This window comes from Populus alba, chromosome 11 (assembly GCF_005239225.2).
Source record: "Populus alba chromosome 11, ASM523922v2, whole genome shotgun sequence".
NCBI lineage: Eukaryota > Viridiplantae > Streptophyta > Magnoliopsida > Malpighiales > Salicaceae > Populus > Populus alba.
The window spans coordinates 15,716,697-15,729,338 of record NC_133294.1 but is presented as its reverse complement, the minus strand read 5'-3'; the positions used below and the strand labels follow the sequence as shown (position 1 = coordinate 15,729,338).

The 12,642-nt window shown below is 36.7% G+C and overlaps 1 protein-coding gene across 1 annotated transcript; it reads right to left on the bottom strand.

Moving 5' to 3' along the window:
* Positions 1-3,270: 3,270 nt before the first annotated feature.
* On the bottom strand, positions 3,271-6,351 carry LOC140956087 (uncharacterized). Its single transcript, XM_073412273.1, has 4 exons — positions 6,082-6,351; positions 4,402-6,016; positions 3,810-3,970; positions 3,271-3,504 (listed from the first exon to the last, which is right to left on the bottom strand). The coding sequence occupies exons 1-4, from the start codon at positions 6,349-6,351 to the stop codon at positions 3,271-3,273; spliced, it is 2,280 nt and encodes a 759-aa protein (XP_073268374.1).
* Between the last annotated feature and the right edge of the window lie 6,291 nt (positions 6,352-12,642).

Sequence of the window (12,642 nt, the reverse complement as noted above, 5' to 3'; positions counted from 1 at the left end):
GTTAAGGTTATTGTGAAAGAAAAAACTTTAAATAGACTTAGCTCAAATTGGGACTGCAAAGGATAATTTTAAAGATAGTGAAAGGAATATTAAAGATGGTCTTTCCTCATTTCAAGTAAGATAAATTAAAACCAATAAACTTTGTCCACATCCAGCGTAATGCTTTGGATTTGTAAGATACCACGTGTTGCAACTCCATGACAAACTAATGTACTACCAACCATTATTCATGCTGATAAAATGTGGATCCAAGACATAATTTGGGTGATAGTTGTTTCAATTGCATGTTTTTGACTTGTTTAGTCATCTCTTTCAAGGGAATTGTTCTGAACATTATTCCAAACAAAATCATTGATTTATTTCATTGAAATCACAAACAAAATCAGTTCTTTTAAAACCTCATTTAAGAAGAATGGATTCTCCTGTAAAAAGTTTGAAAGATCAAATTGTTGAGCCATTGAGATCATGCATGGGTTTTTTGGTGAGGTATAATGCAAAGAGAATTTCCTGGCCAAAACTTCATTGATTTGATTGGATGAAACCATCATACATAGTACTTTTTCACAGAATCAGAGTTCACAAGCCTAGGTAAATCATCTCCATCCATCCTAGTTAACAACAGAGCCCCTCCGGAGAATGCTTTCTTCACTACATATGGGCCTTCATAGTTTGGTGCCCACTTGCTTCGGTCTTCACTTGGTAATGGTAAGATTTTTTGTAGTACAAGATCCCCTTCTTTGAATTCTCTTGGTCGGACTTTCCGGTCATATGCTTTGGCCATTCTTCTTTGGTACAGTTGATGATGGCAAATTGCAGCCAACCTCTTCTCACTTATCATGTTTAGCTGCTCATATCTTACTTTAGCCCATTCAGCTTCTTCTAGTTTATATTATATTAGTACTCTCAGAGATGTAATTTCTACTTCCAAAGGCATCACTGCCTCCATCCCAAATACTAATGAGTAAGGTGTAGCTCTAGTGGATGTTCTTATTGCTGTACGATATGCATGCAGAGCAAATGAAACATCTCATGCCAATCCTTATAAGTGACTACCATCTTCTGGATAATCTTCTTGATATTCTTGTTTGCAGCTTCGACAACACCATTCATCTTTGGTTTGTAAAAAGACGAGTTTGAATGTTTAATTTTCCACTTCACACACAATTCTGTGATTATTTTTCCATTAAAATTTTAGGCATTGTCGGTCACTATCTTCTCAGGTGAATCGTACCGACATATCAAATCTTTCTCAATGAAGCACTTGACCACTTTTTGAGTTACATGAGCATAAGAGCTGGCCTCCACCCACTTTATGAAGTAATCAATGGCTACTAAGATAAATTAATGCCTATTGTTGGCGTTTGGGTTGATTGGCCTAATCATATCTATTCCCCACATTGCAAATGGTCATGGTGATGTCATATTAAACAAAGGAACTGGAGGTGCATTTATCTTATCACTATACACTTGACATTTATGGCATTTTCTGACATAATCGATGCAATCTTTCTCCATGGTCATCTAGAAGTACCCAAATCGTTGCATTTGTCTAGCCATCATGTGCCCACTTGCATGAGTTGCACAAATTCCTTCATGAATTTCTTGCAATGCTACCTTAGCTTCGATTTCATCTAGGCATCTTAGTAAAGTTCCATTGAATGATCTTTTATATAGAATTTCTCCATCCAGGTAAAATTCCATGGCTAACCTTCTCAAGGTCTTCATATCTGCTTTAGATGCCCCCAAGGGATACTCTTGATATTGGATAAACCGCTTGATGTCATAAAACCATGGGTTCCCATCTATTTCTCCTTCAAGAGAACAACAATGAGCTGAAAAATTTTTAATCTCAATACGGATTGGTTGTACCCCGATTCCGTAATCAATTTTGGCCATAAAAGCTAAGGTTGTCAAAGCATCAACAAACTGGTTTTTATCTCTTCCCATATGGGTAAAATCTATCTCATCAAAGCCTTCAGTCAGTTTTGAGAGATATTGTTGATATGGTATCAATTTTTCTTCTTTGGTCTGCCATTCGCCTTTCACTTGACAGATTATTAACATTGAATCCCCATAGACATCAAGCTTCTTTATTTTCATCTCTAAAGCAGTTTCTAACCCAAGGATACAAGCCTCATATTCAGCAGTATTGTTAGTACATTCAAATTGTAGTTTGATTGAGATGGGATATTGCTTCTAGTCAAGTGAGATTATCACAGCCCCTGCTCCATTGCCAGATACATTCACTGCCCCATCAAAATACATAATCCACCAATCATTCTTCTCTTTGTCTTCTTCTACTATCAACACATCCTCATTCGGGAAGTCAAATTTCAAAGGCTCATAATCTTTGATAGCATTATCTGCCAAATGATCAGCAATTACACTTCCTTTTACGGATTTTCTTGTCTTGTATACAATGTCATACTTGGCCAACATTACTTGCCACCTTGCAATTCGACTTGACAAGTAAGGTTTCTCAAAGATGTATTTAAGAGGATCCATTTTTGAGATCAACCAGGTGGTATAATACAACATATATTGTCGAAGACGCTTCGTGCTCCATACAAGAGCACAACATAGCTTTTCAATCATGGTATATCTGGATTCACATTCAGTAAACTTCTTATTCAGATAATAGATAGCTTGCTCCTTTCTTCCAGACTCATCATGTTGTCCCAACACACAACCCATTGCTTCCTCAGTTACTATCAAATACAAAATCAAAGGTCTTCCAGGCATAGGTGGCACTAATAAAGGTGGATTCTGTAAGTACTGCTTTATTTTATCAAACGCTTCTTGACAATCTTTGTCCCAGGTACCAGGATTCTTTTTCCGAAGTAATCGAAAAATTGGCTCACATGCTGCTGTTAATTGAGATATGAATCGTGCAATGTAATTCAAACGTCCCAAGAAACCTCTTACTTCTTTTTCGGTTTTAGGAGCTGTCATAGCCTGAATTGCTTTCACTTTATCAGGATCGACCTCTATTCCTTTATTGCTTATCATAAACCCTAACAACTTTCCAGACTTCACCCCAAATGGGCATTTTGCAGGATTCAATTTCAACTGATACTTCCTTAGTCTATCAAATAATTTTCTTAGAATCTGAACGTGATCTTCTTCATTCGTAGACTTGGCAATCATGTCATCCACATACACTTCAATCTCTTTGTGTATCATATCATGAAAAAGTGTCACCATTGCCCTTTGATATGTGGCTCCAGCATTCTTTAACCCGAATGGCATCACTTTGTAGCAAAATGTTCCTCATGGTGTGACAAAAGTGGTCTTCTTTTTATCTTCTTCAGCCATTTTAATCTGGTTATACCCGGAGAATCTGTCCATGAAGGAATAAGTTGAGCTTCTAGCAGCATTGTCTACCAGGATGTCTATGTGAGGCAAAAGAAAATTATCCTTTGGACTAGATTTGTTTAGATCCCTGAAGTCTACACATACTCTGATTTTGTCATCCTTCTTTGGTACAACCACTATGTTCGATACCTATTAAGGGTATTTAATGACTTCTAGAAAACCAGCATCCCACTGTTTCTTTATCTCTACCTTGACCTTAAGTAGAATATCCGGGCGAGTTCTTCTCAATTTCTGCTTGACAAGTTTACATCCTTCTATCAAGGCACTCTGTGTACTACAATATCAATGTCTAAACCAGGCATATCTGCATAAGACCAGGAAAACACATCCATATACTCTTGTAGTAATGAGGTTAAACTGCATCTTTCTTTTGTAGTAATTAGAGTTCCAATCTTTAACTCTCTTTTATCTTGCTCGGTGCCTACATTTATCACCTCTAATTCTTCTTTTGCAGGTTTCCAAGCATGCTCAGACTGTTTTATCTGTCTAGTAAACTCTTTCATATAATCTTCATTCCATTCCTCTTCGTCCATTGCAATCACATCCTTATCAAAGTTTGGCCATTCATTTTCAATGCAATATTCATTTTCAATTCCTGAAAGCGGAAGGTGTTTTTAGTGTAAATGCGTATATTGTAGCCAAACAAAATAAAAGAAGATAACAATTGTTGAAGAAAATTCATGATCTCAATATTATTTTAAAAGCTGACTCAATAATTATGAAAAGACCTTATGTTGACATCTTGGGCCAAGATTTCCAACTAGGTACAAAAAACACAAAGCAAACTACAAAGCAAAGCACACAAAGCACACAAAAGCAAATATAAGCAAACACTTGTTCATTACTTCTTGAAAACAACTGGGGCTTCTTCAATCTCCCAATTATGGAATACTTCATCAACCGAAAGCTTTCGCACAAAGGTGTTAGTTGGAGCCTCTTCTAAAGAGTGGACAGTTAACTATGGTAACAGTTCATCTTCTTTTGCTGTTTTTGGCTCGTCATTAGAATTCCAGCCTTTTCCTTCACCTTCCTCTACATTGTTGATATCCATGACAACAATTTTTTGTCCCAAGACTTCCATCATGTTTTCAGGTTTCATCACATATGCTGACTTTGGGAAAGAAACATGGATGGGTGGGATTACAATGTCTTCTTCTTCTGGCTTTCTTCCTTCCATTCTGGCCAACCTTCTTTCTCGCTTAATCCTAGCAGCTCTCTGGTAATCATCTTTCTTAGGCTTAAAGCTAAGCCCAAACCTCTGATCAGCAGCCTTAATTTTCATTATGTTGACTCTCTCAAGATTTCCAGTAATTGGATCATTCTGGAATGGTAGCCCATGTTTCAAAAAGCATTTAGCTATCATTCTGGCAGTATCAGAAATCATTGGTCTTCTTAACACTGTATTCTCTGGTACCCATTCAGTGTTAACAACCTCGAAGGCATGGAGATTTCCATCTTTGCAATCTTCTGCTTCAATATAAGGGACCGACACATTCCTTATCATAGACAAGGTTTCTTCTGCCTTAACTTTCACTAGAGTACCATTGATAATGTACTTCAAACATTGGTGTAGAGATGATGTCACAGCCCCAGTGGCATGTATCCATGGCCTTCCCAATAACATGTTATACGAAGGATGGATATCCATCACTTGTAAGGTTATCAAAAACATCTGAGGCCCTATAAACAATTCAATGTCAATGGTCCCTATCACCTGTCTAGGGGAACCATCATATGCTCTAACTGTCATCGTGCTTGGTCTCATGTAGGTAGCATCAATTGGCATCTCATCTAGTATATGCCTTGGAAGCACATTCAAGACTGAACCATTATCCACAAGCACTTTGCCGATCAAACAGTCTTTATATTTCACGGTGATGTATAAAGGCTTGTTATGCCCAGTCCCTTCTGGGTCTAGCTCATCTTCTGTGAAGTATAAGTAATTAGAGGCTTGAATTCTTCCCACCAAATGTTCCATTGTATCTTGAGTAATATCCTGTGGCATATATGCTTTATTCAACACCTTTTGCAATGCTTTATGGTGTAACTCAGAACTCAAGATAAGTGATATTAAAGAGATTCTAGCAGAAGTTTTCTTCAACTGATCTACCACATTATACTCACTATACTTCACCAACTTCAGAAATTCATTAGACTTATCTTCACTTATAGGTTTGTTCACTTCCATACTTTTAAAAGCATCAACTATCTCTTTTCCTTTAGCTTTCCTTTGCCTCTCTAATTCTTCTGGAGTAAAACATCGACCACTTCGAGTTAAACCATCGATTTCAATGTGAAAGACAGGAGTAGGGTTCTTAATGTTGAAAGAATACCCATAATTGTAAGGCATTGTGCCATAACTTCCACTATTTGTGCATACAGGCCTGGTCAGGATTAATTTTGGTGGACCACCCACAGTTGGTTGGAGTCTACAAACTTTTATTTTTTTCTCCTGACAGCCTACTATCCCAACTTCACTGCTCTCTTCTTCACTCCCTATCCTTATCATGCCGAAAGTCAACATCCTTTTCACTTCTTGGTGAAATTCTTCACAATCATCAATGTGATGTCCCACCTTGCCATGAAACTTATAATAGTTATTTCCATTCATCACTGGTTCAAACTCAGATAAATATCCAGACTGTACCACATACCATATAGTATTTCTATGGAAACCTTCAAAACTCTTTCCTTTTTAACCTTTACTCCTACAACATTCACTCCTCCACTGCTTGCAGCATGATTGGGCAAATGGTGGGACTTCACATTTGGTGCATCATCAAAAGTTATCCATCCAGCTTTTATCAATTGCAGAAGCTTGTTTCTAAATGCATTACAACTTTCAATGTTATACCCAGCAACGCCATCATGATACTCACATTTCATATCTGGCTTATACCAATTTGGGTATGGAGGTTGCAGTGGGGTTAAGGGAATAAGGGTTATTTGCTCAATGCTCAACAACTTTGAGTACATTTCTCCCAAGGGAAGTGGTAATGGTGGCAATCGTTCTTGGTTCTTTTGAAAAATTCCTTTTTGGAGGATTAACAATCTGATTACTTTGTTGGTCATTTAGCTGATTTTGTTGGTTGGTAAGGAAAGGTTTAGTGAAGTTTACACTTGTAACTTGTTGGGTGGGTATTTAGAAGTTATAATGATGGTAATTCTTTTTCATACCCTTATACACTCCTTCCACATTGTTCACATGGAATCCTTCTTTTTCCCAGTAAAGCCTTTCTTCTCAGGAGGCTCTGACATTCTCCCCGTTCTTATCGCTTGTTCTATTCTCTCAGTGATAGTTACAGCATCATAGAAATGCTGAGCTGAACTACCCACCAAGTATTCAAAGTAGGGAGATTTAAAAGTGTTAGAAAACAGAGTGACCATTTCTTTTTCTAACAAAGAGGGTTGCACATGAGATGCTTTTTCACGCCATCTCAAAGCGTATTCTCTTACAGTCTCTTTGTTGCCCTTCTTCATGACTAACAAGCTTGACCTGTCCGGGGCTACCTCCATGTTGAATTTATATTGCTCCACAAAGGCTTTTACCAAATCTTTCCACTTTTTGATCTTAGTATTATCCAGCCTTGTATACCAGCTTAGTGCCGATCCAGAAAGACTATCTTGAAAGAAATGGATGAGAAGTTTCTCATCATTCACTACTTCTGCCATCTTATTGCAATAAGATTTAAGATGAGTGACTGGGCATTCAGTTCCAGTATGCTTGATGAATTTTGGTACCCTAAATTCTTTGGGTACAACTACATTTGGAACTAAACACATTTCTGCAACATGAACAGAATCATATAAGTCTGCCCTTTCGAATGCCTTCAATCTTTCTTCCAGAGCGGTCAATTTATCTTAATCGACATATTTAGAGAATTTCATTCTATGTTAGTAATTAGTTGCCAGGTTTACAGTAACTAGCACTTGTGCTGGTGGAACATTGACAGTGAACTGTTGTTCAAATGAAGAGGGATTTGCCCCTAAATTTTGAGACATGAATACAAAAGGAGCTGCTGGCATAGATACAAATAGAGTTGCAATTGCCGGCTGAGTAGAGGTATCTTCCCCAGACTTAGATATTAGGGCCTGCTCGAGTAGACTTGTAAGTCACGTAATATCATTTTTCATGTTCTCCAACTCTCTTTGATAATGAGCCTCTGGATGGGCCATTTCTTCGTTCTCCATTATCTTCTTTCGCAGTCGAGTGTAATGAATTTTATGGTCTTTTGGGGGACCTATATTTCAACCTAAGTGAATACAAGTAAACTAAATGAAATGCACAAATGGATGCAAAATGTCATATGGTTTATGCATGCTTGTTATTTGTTTCAAGTTTTCCTTTAACTTATGATGAGGAACAGACCAGATCAGATTCTCTTAAGAAAGTTCTCACTGAGGACTCCAAACCTACAGGAACTTGAACCGATTTAGGGGAGAAATTTGATGCCATATTCTGATGGCAAACAATCCCCTTCATCATGTTGGTTCAATTCTGATCTAGTAAAAAAATCCTCAATAGTAATGGTTTTTTTTTTTTTATCTCACACTTCCTATAAGGATCGGTGAAGATTTAATGAGAATATGAAAATGTATATGAACATGTATGTTAATGCATTGATATTTGTTTGTGTCCTAAAAAGTATATCCTAGTTGATAGAATCTAGCTCATAAGATTTGGCTCAGTTGAGTCTAGCCCTAAAGATATTTTTTGGTTCTTAGATTGCCCAAATTACCCATGGGGTAGTCGGCCTCTTAACCTTATACAACATGAGTATGGGAAGAAAATTCCACAATACCCATTGCATAAGGTGAGTTAAATCCAAGCGAAAGTCCAAATGAGCATCAGTGGACATAAGTCACACTTGCCACCTGAATCGTTCTTTTCTAATCGTAAAAGGACGAGCTCGGGTCCAGAGCTTTTATGGGTTCACCGTGAAGTGTGTGAATACACAAAAAAATAACATGCATACATATGCAATCTGAAAAATTAAAATGATTTACAATTGATATTGAATAAAATAAATAGTGCAAATAAAATAAATGCTCAAAAAATAAATAGCAACAAAAAAACAAATGAAAAGCACACACAAGCAGTTGGTTCAACCCTTGCTCCCCAGCGGAGTCGCCATTCTATCGATACACGACATCGAGCGACGACTCTGTTTTTTTGTTATATTTAACAAAAAGATTTTGTTTTTTTTTTTTATTGAGGGAAATGAAGATTTTATTGGAGTCACCATCTAGTAATATGAGGGAACTAGAAATCCCAAATTAAACACTGGTCCTAGAGATTCGGATACTGGGTTAGAGTAATATCAGGGAACTAGAAATTCCAAATTAGACACTGGTCCTAGAGATTCGGATACTGGGTTAGTTATGATTAAGGAAAGGTAGACACCACCCTTAAAACATCCTTTCAAGAGAAAGGTTACCCTTACTTGTGTGTGTTTTTTATTTGTATCAAATGATATTATATTTCGAGCTTATTTGCAATTTTGTTTTTTAAAATGGTTAACGTCGGTCCCTAAAAATATAAGACACGTTAAAAATGAGATCAGTCCCTAAAAATAGGAGACTCGTCTAAAATATCGACGTTTAACCCTAAAAAGGAGATTTATGTCTAAGTTACCAAAAGTAAATAGTGGACATAATCCATAATTGATATAAATACCCTTGACATCGGTCCTTTTCTATAAAAAGAGACGTGTCGACAAACAACGTTCGTAGGAGACGCATCAAAAAAAAAATTAATGACATCAGTTCTTAAAAATAGGAAACTCGTCTAAAATATTGACGTTTAACCCTAAAAAAAGAATTACGTCTGAGTTACCAAAAAGAAATTATAGACATAATCCATATTTGGTATTTAAACTTTTGACATCGGTCCTTTTCTGTAAAAAGAGATGTGTCGACAAACAATATTCGTTTTATAAAAACAAAAATTATTGTGATATCGTTGGGAAATAGTTATAACCATACTTGATAATTGGGCTTTGGACCCATCAACGACGGCATGATAGGATGGGTGTTGGATCCGCGTCGTTTTTTCCTTTTATATTTATTTTTTTTCTTTTTTTACATGCAAGAAAATTTATATACAAAAAAAAATGTTAGAAATCCAAAAACAAATTACCTGAGTGCCACTGTATAGGTAAAAGACTGAAATACCCTCGGATTTCTCGAAAAATTACGAAAATGCCACTGGTGGCGCGTGTGGCTCACGCGCGGTTCCTATTGGCGGCGGCGAACTTTTCCGGCGAGATTTCTGGCCAACGAATGGTCGATTCTGGTAGATCTGAGGTAGAGGATTCTGATTATGGTGGTCTTGAAGGCAGTTGATGGCTGAAGAAGGAGAATCGACGACTTGAAGCTTCGGTGGTCGGCGAAGATCGCGGCCTTTTTCCGGCCAGATGATTCGGCGAAAAAGCTTAAAACAGCCGGGGTGTTGCTTTATAGGAGGTTAGCAACCTTTATGTTGTGGTTCGGAAGCTTCAAACGGCCGGAGATGAGAGATCGGAGGAGAGAGAGAGAGTCGTCGGCGAGAGGAGAGAGAAGCTCTGGGTTTTACTACAGTGTGAACGCTAGCACGGTACACCGGTGCAGCTGAAGTCTGTGATCTGTTGGATCTCCGATGAAAAGATCATGCGGCTGTGATTGACTCGATCTGCAGGTTGATCGGACGGTCCGGATGAGCAGGGGTTAGATCTGGTGTGGCGCGGTGTACCGAAAGCTCGGTACATCTGGTGACGTGGCACAACGGGATCAAAGCTTAGATTATTTCAAGGGCCGAGATGTGTTTGGGTTTTAATCTAGTATGGTAAGCCCTATTATATCCTATTAAATCAAAGGTCCACAATTAATACTATTAGATCTAACGGCTAGGATATTTTTGATATTTTTCAAATTGTTTTTTAAAAAAATCAATATCTTGGTGAAGAAAAAACTAAAAAAATATAAATAATACACTAGTCTATTTATAGCCAGCCAATACTAGGGACAACACATTTAATTCAAAGGTTATACGTAGGGGACAACACATTTAATTCAAAGGAAAAGGAAAATAATGCACCGCATCAACTAACTATTACCTACTATAATTAAATTCTGAATTATTAATTTTATTTTATTATAAATAATAATAAATATTTATATGGATAAAACTAAAAACTTAAATCAGTATTAGAAAAAGCTCGTTTCAACCGCAAAAAAAAACAAAATTATATTGGAACACAATAAAAAATAAATTTGATGGGTATCAACCTAGTGAACCGGGTTTTGACCGAAAAATAATAGTTTTGACCCGAAACAGCCTAAAACTTATTTTTTTATCCTGGTCAACATGGTTTGACCCGTATTGACCCGGTGGACTCAGTTTTGATCCAAAATGACGGTTTTGACCGAAAATGATGGTTTTAACCCGAAACGTCATGGAAACTCATTTTTTACCTCGGTCGACATGGTTTGACCCATATTGACCTGGTGGACTCGGTTTTAACCAAAAGTGACGGTTTTGACCCGAAACGTTATGAAAATTCATTTTTTATCCCGGTCGACATTGTTTGACCCGTATTGACCCGGTTGACTCGATTTTGATAAAAAATGATGGTTTTGACCAAAAATGATGTTTTGACCCAAAACGTCATAAAAACTCATTTTTTACCCTGGTCGACATGGTTTCACCCATATTGACCCGGTGAAATCGGGTTTTTTTTTTTTAAATGATGGTTTTGATCCGAAACGTCACGAAAACTCATTTTTTACCCTGGTCGACATGGTTTGACCCGTATTGACCCGGTTGACTCGGTTTTGATAAAAAATAACAGTTTTGACCGAAAATGACGGTTTTGACCCGAAACGTCATAAAACTCATTTTTTACCCTGGTCGACATGGTTTCTTGACCTGGTGAAATCGGTTTTTATGAAAAATGACAGTTTTGACCAAAAATGACGGTTTTGACCCGAAACGTCACGAAAACTCATTTTTTACCCTGGTCGACATGGTTTCTTGACCTGGTGAAATCGGTTTTTATGAAAAATGACGGTTTTGACAAAAAATGATGGTTTTGACCCGAAACGTCACGAAAACTCATTTTTTACCCTGGTCGACATGGTTTGACCCATATTGACCCGGTGAAATAGGTTTTTATGGAAAGATGCGGTTGACTCGAGAAAAATATTTTTTTGAATTCTAAACTTTTTTTTCTGAATTTTTTTTAGATTTTTATGAATAATAATATAAATAAAATAACATTCAAGAAAATCTTAATGAATCAAAAAGTGGGTTACAACAGAGTTCCTCAAATGTGAGGGATGTTTCTCTGGTTCGTATCATGGTTGCTATATCACGAAATTCTGCTCCTATTCCATTGAGAATATATAACGTAATGTCATCTATGCATATGGGAGTATCAATGACAGTGAGTTCATCAACTAGCCTTTTGACAGTGTTGGGGTAATCTGAAACTGGCTGGCTTCCTCTTTGTATATGTAATGTTTCTAAATTAATAAGATAGGATTTTACAACAAAGCCCTTGGAGGCTTAAAGTTGGAATAAATGAATAAGGGGTATTATGGTAATTGAACAAAAATTGATAAATATAAATAGGAAGTAAAAAAAAAAAAAAAAAAGGGAAAGTGATCTGAAATTAGAGAGCAGAACCGTGAGAGAGAAGAGAGAAAGAAGAAGAAGAGAAAAGAAGGGAAAATAAGGGAAAAAGGAAGAGATTTGGAGGAAATAAGTGGAAAAGGTAAGATTTAGGTTGTTTAATATGTATAATATGTTAATTAAGCTTTAATTTCAGTTTTGATGAATGTTAGGGTTTTGAGAATTTGTGTTTTGGTTTAAATTGATGAATTAAATTGAAGGTTAAGGGTTGATTGTTGTGTTTAATTGATGATTTAGTTGATTATGGAAGATTGTGATAATTTTGAGTTATGAATTGTGTAAATGGTGAATTTGTGTTAGAAATCAGGGGATAACAGTGGTTGATCTGTTGAAATTCTGGGTTTGAGGTTGAAGATGACGAAAATTCAATTTGGTCCCTCAATTTCCGAAAATTACAGTTTAGTCCCCGAACTTTGGAAAATTACAAATTGGTCCCTGGAGCATATTCCGAGATTCTGAACAGAATAACATATGAATTATGGACAGAATTACTGTATAGATAAGATAATTTCAAACTTTCAATTTAGTCCTCCAATTTAACAAAAAGTACGATTTGACCCTAAAAATTTAGTAAAATTCCAGAATGATCCCTGAAG